The 18,921-nt window shown below is 41.0% G+C and overlaps 1 protein-coding gene across 1 annotated transcript in view; it reads left to right on the top strand.

Moving 5' to 3' along the window:
- The window catches only part of LOC134798210 (dystroglycan 1), an 83,373-nt gene that overhangs the window by 36,027 nt on the left and 28,425 nt on the right, over positions 1 to 18,921 (top strand). Inside the window, exons 3-5 of the mRNA XM_063770575.1 lie at positions 13,627 to 13,758; positions 15,217 to 15,363; positions 16,719 to 16,886. Of these exons, the coding sequence (XP_063626645.1) occupies positions 13,636 to 13,758; positions 15,217 to 15,363; positions 16,719 to 16,886 (438 nt within the window). The 5' untranslated portion in view covers positions 13,627 to 13,635. The remainder of the gene's footprint in view (positions 1 to 13,626; positions 13,759 to 15,216; positions 15,364 to 16,718; positions 16,887 to 18,921) is intronic.

An 18,921-nucleotide genomic window follows, 5' to 3' on the forward strand; every position in this document is an offset into this window, starting at 1 on the left:
ACAAATGACACATCGATGCTCAAAACAATTGTATTATGTAAAATATCGTATTTTTGTCATTTCTATGATAACATTGTAAAACAGAAGCTTAGCTGAGAACTTGTGAAGTCTAATGTAAGTTGGTTGCTAAACGTTATACCTAATAATATATGCAACTGACATTGTTACATTGAACTAAAAAAATCCTCTTCGAACACAACACGAGCAAGGCTATGGGGTAATTAGCGCATGTTAAATATAAATACCTGGGAGACAGAGCTTTGCTCGGGAAACATATAAAAACTCAAAAAAGTGCGTTTTCCCAGAGATAAGGCCTAGTTAGATCGATTTATCGCCCCCGAAAACCCCCATATAGCTAATTTCATCGAAACCGCTAGAGCCGTTTCCGAGATCCCCGAAATATATATATATATATATATATATATATATATATAGGTGAATATACCTACATATAAATAAATAAACATGAATTGCTAGTTTAAAAGTATAAGATAGATATAGGAGTAGTACATCAAATGTTAAGTACTAGGCGTACCTATAGTCCTACATGCTGAGCGTTCTACAGCTGTAATTCTGGAAAATGTCACACCTTTTACAAAGCTTCGAGCACATGGGGTGAAAACAATGGGTATTCTGGCCTTTAGCCGCACAATGCAGGCTGGGTGGCCTCGCTTTATTGTGGCGAGGCCGAGAATACGGGCTGCAAAAAACGGGGCGATATTCGCGAGTTACTTCATATGAGTAATAACGTTGTAAACTGAAATCATTTCCGGTTACAACACACGAAAACTATTAAAAATCACAATAATGACTGTATTCGAAACACACTTTAGTTTTGTGCGAAACATAGGTACGATATTCGAATATATCGAAGATATATTATTTCTTAGTCTCTAAGGGATCTGACCCGGTATGTCCTTAAACTACGTCCAAGACCACCGGTGGACGGGCAGCAGCGTCCCTCAAATTCGGTGTACTCGACTGCGATCGCCAACCCGCCTGCCAAGCGTGGCGATTATGGCATTCACCCCCCATCATGATGAGCACAATAGAACCACGGCCCCGAGGTTCCGGCGACCCCCGGTGCTCTGGCTATGGTAGCGGTCAGGGCATTAGCGGGGTCAGGGGTGCTAAGAATCTCCGGCAAAGATCCGGCTACCCGCCCCGACGACGACTGGCCCTGGTAACACACAACATACGCACTATGAGGACTGACGAAAAGATCTGCGAGCTGGAAGAGGAACTGAGCAGGTTACACTGGGACATTGTAGGGTTATGCGAAGTCCGTAGAGAGGGGGAGGACACGACAACCCTGAAGTTTGGTAACTTGCTCTACCACCGGGAGGGCGACCAACAGTCCCAAGGTGGTGTCGGGTTTCTCGTTCACAAGTCCCTCGTAAACAACATAATAACCATCGACAGTGTGTCGAGCAGGGTGGTATACCTAATACTCAGAATATCCAAAAGATATTCGCTGAAGGTCATTCAGGTATACGCACCGACCTCGTCACACTCCGATGATGAAGTAGAAGCTATGTATGAGGACGTAAGTAGGGCCATACATACTTCTAAAACCTACTTTACTGTTGTTATGGGGGACTTCAACGCAAAGTTGGGCAAGAGGAGCGGGGATGAGTTGAGAGTGGGGCAATTTGGGTATGGGCAACGGAACCCTAGGGGTCAGAGGCTGGCCGACTTTCTGGAGAGAGAGGAACTCTTCATGATGAACTCTTTCTTCCAGAAGCCGCCTCACAGGAAATGGACCTGGATGAGTCCTGACGGTTCCACGAGAAACGAGATAGACTTCATCATGACCGACAAGAAACGGATATTCAGTGATGTCTCTGTGATCAACAGGGTAAAGACCGGTAGTGATCACCGAATCGTAAGAGGCACACTGAATATCAATATTAAACTTGAAAGGTCCAGCCTGATGAAGTCTACGCTCCGACCTACTCGAGCCTATGTTCAAAACCCCGAAAGCTTTCAACTCGAGCTCTCTAACCGCTTTGCTTGCCTAGAGAACTTGGCTTCAGTGGACGAAATCAACGACGGGCTAGTGGAAACTGTCCACACAGTAGGGTCTAAGTTTTTTAGATCCCGCCGTAAAGATAGACCTCAGAAATTGACCGAGCAAACCTTAAACCTCATGGCTGAACGACGCTCGCTACAGTTGCAGTCTCCCGATGACGCGGAGTCATATAGGCAGCTCAATAGACGTATATCTAAGTCCTTGCGACATGATCTGCGTCTCTTTAATACTAACCGTATTAAAGAGACTATTGAGCGAAACCAAGGCTCCAAAGTGTTCGCAAAGGACAAGTCTATTGGGCAAAGCCAGCTGACAAAGCTGAAACGGGAAGATGGCAGCATAGCGTCGAGCAAAGCGGAGGTTTTAGGTGAGATCGAGAGGTTCTATGGACAGTTATACACTTCGATCGCAAAGCCCGTTGACAGCTTGGTAGGAGATCCAAGAGCCAAGCTGTCCCGACATTATACCGAAGATATCCCGGACATCAGTCTGTACGAGATTAGGATGGCCCTGAAGCAGCTTAAGAACAACAAGGCGCCGGGCAAAGACGGAATCACTTCAGAGCTTCTGAGAGCGGGTGGAACACCGGTACTTAAAGTCCTCCAGAAGCTCTTTAATTCCGTCTTGTCCGAGGGCATAACGCCTGAAACATGGAATAGAGGCGAGGTGGTGCTGTTCTTCAAAAAAGGTGATAACAACCTATTGAAGAACTACAGACCCATCACGCTTCTGAGCCATGTCTATAAGCTGTTTTCAAGGGTCATCACGAACCGTCTCGAACACAGACTTGATGACTTCCAGCCTCCCGAACAAGCCGGTTTCCGAAAAGGCTATAGTACCATAGACCACATCCATACGCTGCGGCAAGTTATACAGAAGACCGAAGAGTATAACTTGCCATTATGCTTAGCGTTTGTGGACTATGAGAAAGCCTTCGATTCGGTGGAAACATGGGCGGTGCTTGAGTCTCTTCAGCGATGCCATATTGACTATCGGTACATCGAAGTGTTGAAGTGTTTGTATAGTAACGCCACCATGTCGGTCCGAGTACAGGAGCAGAGCACGAGGGCGATTCCATTGCGAAGAGGCGTAAGGCAGGGAGACGTTATCTCTCCGAAACTGTTTACTGCCGTAATGGAAGACGCCTTCAAGCTCCTGGAATGGGAAGGACTTGGCATCAACATCAACGGCGAATACATCACTCACCTTCGGTTTGCCGACGATATCGTAGTCATGGCAAAGTCGATGGAGGAACTCAGCATGATGCTCGATGACCTCAACCGAGTTTCACAACGGGTGGGCTTGAAAATGAACATGGACAAGACGAAACTTATGTCAAATGCCAATGTTGTGCCCATCCCAGTCTCTGTTGGGAACTCGGTACTCGAAGTTGTTGACTCGTACATCTACCTAGGACAAGTAGTCCAATTAGGTAGGTCCAACTTCGAGAAAGAGGTCAACCGCCGAATCCAACTCGGTTGGGCAGCGTTCGGGAAACTACGTAATGTCTTTTCGTCCGACATACCTCAGTGCCTCAAGACGAAAGTCTTTAATCAATGTGTGTTACCAGTGATGACTTACGGCTCCGAAACGTGGTCTTTCACTATCGGCCTCATCTCAAAACTTAAAGTCGCTCAACGAGCTATGGAGAGGGCTATGCTCGGAGTTTCTCTACGTGATCGAATCAGAAATGAGGAGATCCGTAGACGAACTAAAGTCACCGACATAGCCCACCGGATTAGCAAGCTGAAGTGGCAATGGGCAGGCCACATTGCACGCAGAGAAGATGGCCGATGGGGTCGAAAAGTGCTCGAGTGGAGACCACGGACTAGCAAGCGCAGCGTAGGACGTCCACCCACAAGATGGACAGACGATCTTGTTAAGGTCGCCGGAAGACGCTGGATGCGGGTCGCTTCCAACCGGCACGTATGGAGGTCCAAGGGGGAGGCCTATGTTCAGCAGTGGACGTCTTATGGCTGAGATGATGATGAAGGGATCTGACACTGTCTACGTTAGGTAAGAAGTTTTTTTATTCACTTTCACTTAGCTTCTATACTGAATAACAAATTGGTATCTTAAAGCCGGGTTACATCACACACAATACACGAACTGACAAACGTTAAATATGAATACATTTTTCCATGCTGAGTACTGCCAAGCTTTCCATACAAGTAAATTTAATGAACTACGATTTCAGACGCTTTGGGGCAATCGGCCCTAAGTAGCATGTATAACAAATGAATGGGTATTCAAATCGATCGGAACTACACGCTTCCAAATAGCTATATTGAGTGACTATCAAAATAATATGTCAGATAGAAACGGCAACTGTTCTTTCACACGGTGTTTGAGAACCCTGTAAAATCCACCCTCCAATGCCTTTGTGGTATCCAATTAAATATGCACGACCTATCCATCGTCATAAAGCACTTCTAACAAATGTGATCACAATGTGAACAGTATCGGCAGTCTGTCTAAGACTAAGGTATATTTATAGCACCTCAATACTGGGAACTATGCGTCCGTTGAAACGAGAATGTAGTTACACACCAGGCACCTTCATTGTCTTATATCGTTATTCTCCTGGTAGAATCCACGACATTATGATGCACGCGAGCGCAGTAGCGCACGGGCACGTGACTTCCGCTGTCGAAATAGACTTGCGCCTTCTTTCGTCGCATCTCACAATAACCTCACCTTTACGAACAATATTATGGTACATATATTATTTTGAATATTATGTTCACATGCGACCTTTCTCTCCCAATGTGAGTCTACTGCATATTTGTACAGGTGTACATCCACGTTGGGTTATAAATAAATTTGAACTCTGTTTTGCGACGGTGAAGGTTGCATTTCTAATAAGAATATGATGCCATACGTTGCTGTCAAAGTTATTCATTATTCCCTTCAAAATATCACTTTCGGCCTTTACAGGACAGGTTAAAAATGGCGGAAGTTCTTTTTTGCCATCAATCTATCACTCGCTCCCCGCTCGCTTTAAATCGTTTATCTTTTTCGGTATTCTTTACAAACATCCTTATTGCGATATTTATATTTGTTTAATACCCAAGATCAACTATGTAGTTACGTTTCGACGAAATTCAAAGTATAAAGCTCCAAATCCCAGTATCAGAGAGAATTCTGAGAGTCCCGTTTGAAAGCTCTCGTTTAAAATGAAATGTTGAATCTGAGCTTTTCTAAAATTTAGTGAAACGGAAAATACTGGAATATTTCGAGAAACGCAGACTATTTCGGTTAGAGCACTCTTTCAAGTCGAGAGTGCTTCTTTCGCTTGCGAGGTTTTACGTAAAATGATGCTGTGCCGACGGTGAAAATTCTAGATATTTTTTGCAAACGCTGTAAGGTTTATATTAGCCACTCTTTGTAAACGTTTGAACCTTGAAGGCATGAAAAATACTACAGGTAAGTTTACATTTATTCGTCTACATTTATTTTATAAACAACCTAAAGTCTATTTCAATAGAACTTGCTAACTGTGTAAACAAACCGCCATATTGAAATTGTCTCTGAATGATGAATTTACTAGTGATCAAGACTCCTACTTACTACTTTACTAATGTCAAACCATATCGAATAATAAAATACCAAAAGTAAAAAACAAGTAGTTACTTATTTTTAATTTGTTTAATCACGTTCAGAAGACAAATTAGTACCTAAGAATGATGTATTGATGTATTTTATAACCGCGGCGGTAGGTACAGAGCGTGGGTTGGGTAGTGTGTAGCGGGTTTATATCACAAACTTTAGTCACAACACTACCCATCACAGACAATTGTAGAATTTAAAAGAAATTTTAAACTTTTAATTAAATATCCAAGATACAGTTATATGTTTGTGTATTTTACGGAACGGACCGTTTCTATAGTGTATATGTATATGGTTTCAATGGTATTTGATGAGGTGGTGTGAAAATTCAAAGAGAAACAGTGATAAAACAAAGTTAAGTTGTTTGTTTACATAGTTAGCAAGTTCTATTGAAATAGACTTTAAGTATATTTATTGATTTAGGTATTTATTTATATAAAAGTAATGTAAGTTTTTTTGTACTTTTAGACAACTAGACTTATATCGACCGGGATATGAACCGTGATTACCTTTTTGTATTGTTTTAGAGCTCCCGATATTCCTAATCACTGTTCAAATCCCGGTCGACATTAGTCTAGAGAAACTAACCGTGAATCATTTAAAACTGTTTTAGACAACTGTTTTTTTAAAAACGTATACATTCGTGTACATGATTGTTTTATGGTTTTAATTGGGTTTTCCGAATGATTTGTAGAGCTTTGTCCAATTCTTTCACCCGGTCAAGTCTTCCGGCCCTCCCGGGTCTTGTTAAAATTTCATTGCCTCTCTTTGCGTTCCAAGGTCACATATACCCGTGTTCTGTTTTTCAATCAGCTGATCCTTTACGACCCCACCTCACTCCAATCAGGTGCCGTAGTCAAGTCGTGAATTATTCACGTTATGACGACCCTGATTACCAGCTGACCCAAATTCGCACCGGAATGTTCAGTACCCTCGCAACCCTACCGACATACAAAGCTTATGAAAGTACTGCACTCCTAGACGTATACGCTCATTTGGTTATTAGCACCGCTCCGTGAGCCTCGAAAACCAACGACATTCCCTGTGCGGCACAAATATAATTACTTTGCCTCTATACTATACTATCTGATCATGCCTGTTTCCGGACGTAATATTTGCGGTTATATGAAGCCATTATTTAGGACGAAATAACTTTGAGGAACTTGTTCGGTTTAGATCTAGATTTTACTGAAAGTTTGTTTGTAGGTCATGATACAGTACATAGAGAAGACAGTATTTTATTGTGTAGAGAGTGTACAAATGTGTCAACACTGTCAACAGTCAACACAAATCCCTAAAGGGAAGGGGCTTACTGATTAACAGTCCGCCGGATGGTATCTGCCTGTCAGTTGTTCGGAACTGTCAACTTTTTGGTCTAAAAGACAGGCCGTATCAGTGGGCCCCTCAGGAAAAATGGTAATTGGATTTCAATTGTTATTGGAAGAAACGTAATCGCCTAGACTGTAAACAATGATTTAAAAAATGACTATCAGTCGCTCTTTCGCACATTGATCTACGAAAGCATACTCCAAGCATAAGCATTACCGATCACCCCGGTTAGGGCTATCTGAAATAAATTACAGGCGGCTTACCCATAAATGCCTTATTCAGATTCAATGGATGCATTGGGAAAGTTTCTCTTTGCCACATAATTGTTCTCCAAATACCGAGGGTCCAAAGTTTCCCTTTGAACATTTTTCGATTAAGTCCCAGCGTCGCTCCCCTAACTTAGCAATTCTTTTTAACTTGATAAAATAGGCATTAACGAGGTTTCACGTCGTCTTTGCAAATTATTTCTCAATTGTTAAGATATTTTCGCGTGCATAAGTAGATCTAAATTAAATATTACCTCGGCATTCAAATATTGTAAGAAATCTGAATCGACTTGAGTGTACTTGACTCAAAAACAACTCTGAGAATTTAATTACTATTTTAATTGAAATGGTTATTCAGATTCTATTTATAAACAGTTATGAATTGTAATGAGAACATTGAAGAAGTTTATTTTCAAAACAATTTGAATAAATCTAATTCAAGCCAGCAAAATTTCTTGACTCTGAGTGGGTATTAGGTGCCCTCGACAAGTAAAAAGGGTAACTTTTACCCGGGGCCAAGTAGTGCGAGCTGTATGTTGACAAAAGTTGTAGGCATAAGTATGTATGTGGTAGACAGGAGATTATGTCAGGGGAAAGGTCCATTGTGTCGACCCTCCGCCCCGGCTCGAGGGCTTTGAGAGTATGATTGTAACACGCTTACCATTCCGCTCTGCAAACCTAAATTGATATCTCTGCTAATTTCATAACTTTACAGAGGGTATCTGTCGTGATATCCTTTAGCAGATTTGTTAACTTGGTAAATGAGATGTTATTTGATGTTGCTCTTCAGTTATTCTTATGTAGATAAAGACAAATATATATTTTCTAAAACAATTTTGTTGCTAATTTGTCTGGTGGTCACTGGCTTGGCATTTTCAGATTTGGAACAGAAAAGTAGGTGAGCGCTCGCGTTTATTTATGCTTACTAAACAATACTCGTGCTTAAAATAAGAATGAACAAATCTAATAAAATAATACTTAGTCGACAAATACAGCTTTAGTTATTCCAGTGATTTGTTAATAAATAAAAAAATAAAAATTATTTATTTTCGGACAATTACAGTCCATAGTTGTTAGTATTAACTTACAGGCTATTTTACGTTACAGTACCTACAATACACTAAGTTACATACTTAAATGAAGTTATATAGCTTATATAGGTATTAGGTAGTTAATAAATGGCAGATTATTGTGGCGGATCTACCGACTTGCATGTTTGTGAACATGCAATTCGATATATCGTCCCAAAATACCAGAATCAAACCGCTCGGCTATCATTTTCAGGATCCCGTTGGTGCTCCCACGTATACGGTGTACTACTGATGCAATATTTTTGCGCATAATCGCATAAAAATCATCTACATGCGCGTCCGCAAACATGCCAGAAGCACTAATACAGTATCGCGGGAGCCTCACCAGGGCCCTGAAAATGTTGTTATACCGGACCCTCAGAGAGTCAAAGGATTTCTGCTTAAAATTAGCCCACAGGCCGCAAGTATAAAAACATTGGCAATATGCACGGAATAAAGTAATTTTGACCTCCGTGCTACACTTAGCGAACCTGTGCGCCAACATACCGCCACGAACCGACAACGCCCTCCTCTCCCTCTCCATGTCCATGTCATCTTTTAAATCCTCTGTCACTATGTGACCTAGGTACTTGAAATGGGTAACACGGTTTAAAGCAGTTCCGTTTAACATAACATTCGCCGGACCCTTATTTCTACCTTTAATGACCATAAACTCGCTTTTAATTTCATTATACTTTAAACCATGTTATACCGCATATTCTTGGCACACTTCCAATAATTTACGTATACCAGCCACCGACGGACTCAGCAGCGCCATGTCATCATGTGTTAAATTTCCTATAATTAATTTAAAATAAGAATTAACAAATCTAATAGTTAAGCTTTAATTATTGTAGTGATATGTTGAATTTATTATTAAAATACCTTAGTAATATTACTTTACAATAAAAGGCTTGGCAACGATGTTTATTTTAGGTTTAAATTATTCTCAGAATCAAAAGACCGAGTCTCTTTATTTATTAATTGGTAATGTGGCACCTATAAACATTGTTTTAGGAAAAGTGCGTTTTAGTTTTCAAGAGTGAAAAACGTAAATTTGTTTACGCGCTCTTCAAAAAATGCCCTCTTTTTTGATAACTGCCTCTTATTGATGGGGTGACGAACACCATCTGCAATAATTACTTCTCAGCCCCCTCCCTTTCCTGCTGTATACATACATACATACCTATTCGTAGACTTGACGATCTGTCGTATTGTAACGACCCTCGGCAATCTGTACTGGTTAAACATTTTGACGGATTTTTACTTACTGCCAATATGTGTAACCGATTGTGGCTGGCACACCACGACCAGCTTTCCTAACACAATGGAAGGAAATAAAATAAAATGTAATGAGTGTACTGAGACAACCCAGGGAAACCGATTGTGGCTGGCTCACCACCACCAGCTTTCCTTGCACAATTGAAGGAAATAAAATAAAATGTAATGAGTGTACTGAGACAACCCAGGGAAACCGATTGTGGCTGGCTCACCACCACCAGCTTTCCTTGCACAATGGAAGGAAATAAAATAAAATGGGTGTACTGAGACAACCCAGTAAAACCAATTGTGACTAGCGCCACACCACTATATAGCTTTCCTTACACAATGGAAGGAAATAAAATAAAATGGGTGTACCGAGACAACTCAGTGAAACCGATAGTGGCTGGTACATCACGTGTGCTTACGCTTACATTCTAGCTCTATGACTTTAGGAATTCTGCATAAAACAATCAAATCGTATTTTGGATATTCGAAACGTGTCGTGTATGACATGAACAGGTGGGACTTGAAGTCTTGTAAAATGTTTTGATATTTATAATTTAATGCCAAGAAAATTTATCAAAGCTTCACCTAAACGGACTTTGAATGTCAACCTACGCGTATCAAATTTCCGCTGCTATGTTTTCTACATTTCGTGTTTTATTATTTTTGTATCGCGCCATATTTTGCAAGGGAACTAGCTATCTTTTCCCCCGCCCCTTGGGACCTCCGCTCTTTGAGTAAAATAATCAATAACGGCCAAATTCTCGGTACTGGAATCAAAACGTTTGTATTAAAATAATGAGGCAAACATCAAGGGAACTTCAGAGGATTCTTTTTAGACTTTTTCTTTTTTACAACTTAGTTTTTAGCATTTGATATTCAAGACATATTGCGAATGATAATGTCATTCGCGTATTATTTACTATAGCCACTATAGTTGAATACCAGAGACTGTTGGTGGTTTTCTAGATAAAGGTTTATGACTAAATTTATGCAGTTATAAGGAGATTTTTTTACTTATCAGCTTAATTCGAGTCTGTCGCACACATTCAAGTCTTCAACAAGTCCGTAGCTAGTCTCTAATATCCTTCCTAGCGACTGCCTGGTAACAGTTTGATTTTTACTTACATATCAGTTAAAAAATAATCAGTTAATAGTTAATAACTAGGGTAATTCGACAGTAACTGGCAGGTTTTAGTAACTGGCCGCCCTAAACTAAAAATGAATTCTATTCACTTATAAACAGAATTCATTTTAGTATAAGGCGGCTAGTTATTGAAGGCTGGCCAGTTATTGAAATCTTATACTAAAAAAAATATAAAAAACATAGCCACAACCGAATACAGAACCTCCTCCGTCTATGAAATTGAAGTCGGTTAATAATGAACTCTGTTTATAAGTTAATAGAATTCATTTGGTGGCCAAGTACTAAAACCGGCCAGTTACTGGCGAATTACCCTAACTATCTTTTCGTGTGAGATACTTTTATGGAAAATATAAAAAAAAAGATTAGGTTTTTTTCTGAGATTAATAGAAATATGCTATCGGTAAAACTGCAACAAATCTGACTATATTTGGTAGGTAAGTAGGTAAATGGTGACCATGCCTTCTTATATCACAAACAATATAAAACTGGGCCTCTAACACTTGTTGTCAAGTTGTTATAAGTGTAATAACGGCCGTAAAAAGTTACTTCGTGACTTAAAAGATAAAACAACATTCCACATTCATTAGTGTATAAGGACTATCCAATTTACATAAGTACGCACTCAAATTATATTTTTAATAATACTTTTCTCGCTTTTTCGCCAACTTGTCAAGGGGCACAATTAATTCCAAAATTGGTTCAGACTTCTTCAAAATAATTGAAGATAATGTCTGCGTAGAAATTTTCGCAGATCTCCAGTACCGACCCCGTTCTAATGCCACTTCATTAAATTGGTCAATAGCATTATTTATCATACTCGTTTTTTTATTTCTTCAAATATTTATCTAAAATTAGAAAAACTCTGCGACTAACTACTTTTACTTTCTTCCCGATCATTAATCATCACTTTGTTTTACCCAAAATTTTTAGGGAATTTACATCAAAGTCATTTCGTAATAAGACAGGTCAAATTAAGGTAATTACTTCCTTAAACTGTGAAATAAATGCGTTCAAGCTCGGATGTCTGGAAGTAATTTCTTAAAATAACATTGCCTTTCAAGTGTCTAAAAGTGCGGTGTACTAAAGGAATGTATTCCCTGAAGTGCCTTTGCGACAGACTAAGAAACGCATGATGTGGAAGTTAGTTACAAGCGTGGGCGGGAAATGTGCAACCCTAAAGAATACATATACAGATGTAGTGGATAATTCTTTGCCATCGTATATTCTCGGATACGAACGTTCGTATTTGACATGCTACTTCAGTCAACCTCAGTACTTATTGTACTAAGACTGACTGAAATAGCATGACACGTTCGTGCGGTTCCGTGAAATTATGATGGTTAAATTTTTTAGATTATGTACTACATCTGTAATAGTTAGACAATTGGAATCTAACAAAGTATGTAGTCTGTGGTCTATTTTTACCGCTGCAGGCGCTGCTTATCTATTAACGAACTTGTCTCGTGTGATTACTACTACTACTACTACTACTACACGTTGGGGTAGATTCTTACGCCTTTACGTCTGTGACTACTTGAAGTGCGAATCCCATTTGTTTACTATGTCACACATACATGTTTCACAATACTTGGGTGTAGGTAATTAGTTCCATTTGCGAACTTTTGGTCTTAAGGAACCATACCCAATACCTAACCAGTCGCTCGGCGCTATGCACTCGCGACCGAAGACGCCGGCAGCATTCTATTTGCGTTCGATCATTATGCGGCAGCACGCTTCTTTAACTGTGTAACAGTACCCGGCCCGTTTCCGTCCGCCGTCTCGCCCGTTTTATAGGCCCTGTGTGTAGTCATTTGTCAAGTTTGCACGAATTCGGGAAAGGGTGACACTTGAGTAAGAAACTTGTCCATTCCGAGTTTACAAATGACAGGGTTTACAGTTGTTTGTCTCTCACTACAAAAAATTAAGTGCTTATTTGTGAATTCGGCAAATCGTCATGTCTTTATATGGACTCAATGCACAATCCGACTTGTTTTCCGTAAACAACAACAACAACCACCACGACCACTCGTATATTACTGGTTCGTTATTAAACCATATTTCCACTTTACACTTACGCCTTTTCATTAAATTGTTACATACCATTACCATACCTATGGAACATTACTATCGAACTTTACCTGGTCCTTGGCCGGACTTATGGCCCTTATGGGAATAGACGGAGAAAATCTTTCTTTTTATTTGATATGTGAACAACAATGTTCACATATCAAATAAAAATGTGTGCTTTGCCTAAAGGTTGACTGGTAGAGAATGCCTTATGGCATTAAGTTCGCCTTTTGTACAGTGTGTTTACCTATGTGCAATAAAGATTAAATAAATGTTCTTTAGTTACAATAAAACATTTTTATTTTGAAAACCTCAAGTTATTTTTAATCGCCAGTTCGCTTAATTACCATGGCTTCTATTCGTGCCAAGTTTAGAAACAATCCTCCTGTGACTCATTCTAGTATAATTGTCACTCTGTGCATTCGCCTACCGAATTAAACGTCTATGTTTAGTCCGCTAGAGAAGACAGTCCCAGTTATGCACTGAAAATAATCTTGTTTCTGACTGAACAGATGTACAAATTGTACATTTCTGAACTATTCTCGATCATGGTTTACATCAGTGGCAAGGCTCTTGCTTGCTTATTTTCAGACAATCGAGCACCTTATATAACAACATTTAAACAAAAAGGAACCTCCAATTTGGCCAACTGATGTGTTCGACACGTTGCCAATAGTGAACATGCCAGGTGTGAGCCAAAGTCATGCCTTTCGACTGTTAAGACTCGATAAATAACATTAGTAGTACCTATACCCAGATCCCAGATGTTCTTTAGTTAACCATATTTTGGTCAAGTATCCCGATCTTACGTATACTGAGCTGTATATTCTTTGTCCGCAGCATGTGTTTATGAGTGGAGCACGGGAGATGGGGGGCGCGCGGTTCGTCGCGTGCGCGCTGCTGCTGCTCTGTCCGCTGGCCCTGAGTCGCCACGACGAGGACTTCGCCTTCGACAACAGCGAGGAGTTCCAGGTAAACATTCACTTACTACTAATGAGAAAAGGTGCTGATATTCAAAAACATACCACAATTAAGTGTATGGTCATATCATGTCTTCCGTTGCACCGACAGGTCATGGAGCTTGACTAGGATGTTTTGCCTTTTCGCCGAAGTTTTATTGCCCGAATTTCACTTACCAACCAACTTTTCGCAGATGATTTACTTTGGAAATGGAATACATTTTACTCGCCAAATAATTCAATTGGCTGAATATATAACAAAACTATAACGTCTAGTCATTTGACAGAGTCAAGACAGGTGCGACGACGAGCTAAGCGAGGAGGAGCATGTTAACTGTGACCAAACAGCGCGCCAAAAATGACTTTTTTGCATCGTACGCTGTTAAATTACAAAGCTAAACCTTTTGTGTTAGACTTACTAAGTAATTCTGCCGCCTAAATTGCGTTTAAAAAGTGTATTTATGAAATTGCATTCGGCAAAATAATTTTCGGCAATGATTTAGAATACTGCTAGACTAGAGTGGTGATGGTGGTCAGGTTTGGCAAAGAGTACTGAAGAAGTACTTCTATGTAAGTTTCCAGTCAGTGTAGTGTAGTGCAATTGTTGCTACTTATCCAAATGTTAATCCCCAGACTGTGTGTAAACTAAACTCACAACAGCATATGTCTGCACGTTAAACTAGTAGATGGAGAAATATGTATCTACAACTAACACTGGCAGCTCCTAGTTAGCAAGGGAAATGGTCCGCCACGAACTTTGCGTATTTGGAGGACCACTGCAATTTGGTAGCTTTATACTGAAATACTTGTACAGTGTATTCGTACTCCTGGTTGACTGTCATACTATAGTAATATACTTACTGTTAACGCTACTGAATTGGTAGTCTGACCAAAAACTTTATCATTAGCTAATTGTATTTATCTGTATTCTAAATATTCCGGTACCAAACATGGTTCACGGAACACGTAAGGTCTTATGAACGTATATGATCTCTTGCCAAAGGTGTTACCTATTTATTAGTTGTCCTTCTCACAAGTACAGAAAAAATATACTTACCTGTGAAGACAGTATAACACAGAAATGTAATATAAATCAAGTTAAATAATTCACGGGAGAGAATCAAGTGTCTCCTCTGTACGTTTGTCTCTGTCAGTAACATAAACGCACACGTATTCTCTAACTAATCTGTTTCACGGATGCATGGTTTCACAAAGTAGCTATAAGTCAAGATATTACCCCCGCTGCTGCTTGTCGAATGTGTCTATGTCTCAGCTAAGATTGAAAAACACAACCTGTAAACGTCGCAGTAAATCTAACTGAAATAGTGCAGTTAGTTACGACTCTCACAGAAAAACACCACTTACCTGAAGAAGTAAAACAACTTCTTAAAACTTTCCCCTCGGCACAAGAAGACAAAGGATTATTCTCCCTTCAAGTAACTTACGAGTAATTTATTTTCCTTCCTTTCAGGTTGAACTAACAGCAAACCATTCAGAAATAGCGAAAAATGGCCTAAAAAGGTTGTGGGGTGTTCCTGACACATCGGCCTACGTGGGACACTTGTTCCGAATGGAAATACCCAAACAAGCATTCACCGGCGACGTGCTAGCGTATAAGGTACGACTTCAATTCCATTCGTTCAATAGAATTTGTTCAATTCAATTCTAAATTCAAATGTAGCACTTTAGCAAAGAATTATGCTCCTTCGAATGCTGGGAGATTTTATAGAAAGTAGATCGAGTCAACGAAGAAATTGAGTTTGAACTTCTACGTTCTTACTTTTAACAAATTTCTGGCATGTAGTCCGTAGGAATTGATGGGATTTTCTGAAGTTTAGGCACCTTAACTGAACTGAAGTTTATAATAAAATTATTGGAAACAAAGTAAGCAAAAAAATATTTCCTGTTTGCTTATGTTTTACGCATTTCTCGGATAAATTCTGACTTCAATGAAATAATTACAAATTGTTATTAAACAAATAAATACTTAATTTCTTAATGAGTTGAGTCTTCTTCCACTAACCAATGAGTCACAGATTTATGAATGCGCTGTCCAAGTGTTCAATAAATCACTTGCATAAATAATTAATTGGTTAGCCGCTACGAGATAACTACGAGGTAAACGAACTCATTAAGTACTTACAATGTATATAGGTAAGTATTATTAAAAAGTTCAATTTTCCGGTCCATCGCTCTTCCGGCCGCGAGTCACTTACGACAACCGGAACAATTGCCTATCACTATGATCGATGCAGAAACATAAAAGTGGTAGCAGGCAGGCAGTGGTAGCATAAAGGTGGTAGTGGTGGTGGTAGGTGGTGGTGGTAGTGGTGGTGGTGGTGGTAGTGGTGGCTAGTAGTTATGTATGTTCCTATTTATACATAACTCGTGTTGCAAAAGACTGTCAAGGAAACTAACTGTTGATTGATACATTGTTAGGTAGTTGATAAGAAAAATATTGCAAAATACAAATGGTGCTTAACGCCTTAAGGCATTTTCTATCAGTCTTTGATACTCGTACAATGGAAAAAACACCATAAAATAATAGTCACATGGACAAATAAAAAGATGAAACTGTCGTATGTCACATAATGTGGACAAATAAATATGAAATTGTCGTATGTCACATAATGTGTACCTAACATCAGCCCACATTAATTACATAGTCACATATGTTTGTTACACAAAGCTAATCAAACAAAAACTGGAAATGCCTCGTTAACGTTAATTACCTTTGTGGTAATAACGTCGAATAGGCATTAGCTTTTGGCAGTTACTGTTCTCAAGACTTACAACAACTTTTTCAGCGATTTTGCTTTTACCAAACAATGACATACTTTACAGATATTTTTTATTTGAAGTTTACCAACCGTACATAGCCTACGATTAATAATGATCGATGATTTTTAATTGAAGTTTTTTTGTATTGTAATGAACTTTATAGTCCTAACTGACTTGGCGCTTTTTCGCCAGGTTCACAGCGAAGATGGACGCCGCACGCCAAGCTGGCTGGCCGTGGACTCGAGACACGGGCTGATCAGCGGCGTACCGCAACCGCAGGACCTCGGCCCGCACACCTTTACCGTCACCGCGCACGGACGGACCCGCGGGCTCAGCGCGACGGACTCGTTCGCTATCGAGGTAGGTTCAAGACACCGACAGACTCCAGACAGACTGATCAGGGGCTTGCCCCAGCCACAGAACCTCGGCCCGCACACCACCACCGTCACCGCGCATGGACGGACCCGCGGGCTCAGTGCGACGGACTCGTTCACTATCGAGGTAGGTTCAAGACACCGACAGACTCCAGACAGGCTGATCAGGGGCTTGCGCCAGCCACAGAACCTCGGCCCGCACACCATCACCGTCACCGCGCATGGACGGACCCGCGGGCTCAGTGCGACGGACTCGTTCACTATCGAGGTAGGTTCAAGACACCGACAGACTCCAGACAGGCTGATCAGGGGCTTGCCCCAGCCACAGAACCTCGGCCCGCACACCATCACCGTCACCGCGCATGGACGGACCCGCGGGCTCAGTGCGACGGACTCGTTCACTATCGAGGTAGGTTCAAGACACCGACAGACTCCAGACAGGCTGATCAGGGGCTTGCCCCAGCCACAGAACCTCGGCCCGCACACCACCACCGTCACCGCGCATGGACGGACCCGCGGGCTCAGTGCGACGGACTCGTTCACTATCGAGGTAGGTTCAAGACACCGACAGACTCCAGACAGGCTGATCAGGGGCTTGCCCCAACCACAGAACCTCGGCCCGCACACCTTCACCGTCACCGCGCACGGACGGACCCGCGGGCTCAGTGCGACGGACTCGTTCACTATCGAGGTAGGTTCAAGACACCGACAGACTCCAGACGGGCTGATCAGCGGCGTGCCCCAGCCACAATACCTCGGCCCGCACACCTTTACCGTCACCACGGGCGGACCCGCGCGGGCTCAGCGCAACGGACTCGTGCACTTTTCAGGACACCGATAGGCTTGAGATAAAACTGGGGCGTTCATAACCGCGCACATTGGCCCAGGGGCACGGACCTACGAATTCACCATGGAGATCACGGGTTGTTCAGCTGCTTAAAAAGCTGGCGATCCTTGCCGGTGTTAAAGTTTTAAAGCAACTAGTTATTTATAATTTATTGTAATTTAACAATTTGTGGAGGAGGAGAACTATGTAAGTGGCATTAGATTGGCCTTTTGCCTGAGAACGTTTCAAATTAAGTTAGCTGTTCAATATTTCTGGATGGGAAAGTGGATGGGAAAAGACCTGGACGTGGACGCAGTCTAATACGTTGGTCCGACCAGATCCGCACTGCTCTTGACTCCACAGTCCACATGGCTCTCCACACCGCCAAGGACAGAACCAGATGGAGAGAAATTGTGAGGTGATTCAGAAGGGAGGTCACGACTCTCAGCACTGAGGATAACGACGCAAGGAGAGGAGAGGGTCAATATTTCTGGGGGCCTGTCCAGAGTATTCCTACTCGTACATGTTAGAATAGGAACATCAATATCCACATGACCACACTATAGAAAAAAGAAAATCGACATTTAGACTATCATCGTTATTTAGTAAAGCCTATCAACCCAATTCTTTCACTCACTATTGTGTGCCTATACAAAGAATTTAATTGAAAAAGTATAAAAGAGCCCAGCATCCTTCCCCGATTAGTGGACTGAGACTAGTGTGTATTGGCCAAACAAAGAAAGTGGGTCAGTCAAATGAAGCCAGACCGCTTTTGTATGACTTCTGACTCTTATTTGTGAGGCGGATGAGCGGTTTATTACAGTTTAGATGCACTTCATTGATGGCTACGCGGACGCAATTGCATGCAAAGCGGACTCGTCACTTTCAATTAATTGTATAGCGTTCAGGGAACTTGATTGAAATAATGTCGATAGTTTGATAGTTCCTGTTTAGTTGTAATATCATTTTGTTGGTACATTTGCCTGCAAATTTATTAACGATGGTGCTCCGAGCACCACTGATGATTGTGACTATAACACCTTTGCGAATGATAAATATTAAGATTGCGTTTTCATTGGCAAGCATGTAATCGGTGCGTACGATGTGAAGTATTTGCGTTTTTATTCATACATTTTGTAAAATAATAGAATAATAGGACATGTATACATGTAAACAAAATCCTGGTGCTTAGGTA

Source organism: Cydia splendana, chromosome 16 (assembly GCF_910591565.1).
Source record: "Cydia splendana chromosome 16, ilCydSple1.2, whole genome shotgun sequence".
NCBI lineage: Eukaryota > Metazoa > Arthropoda > Insecta > Lepidoptera > Tortricidae > Cydia > Cydia splendana.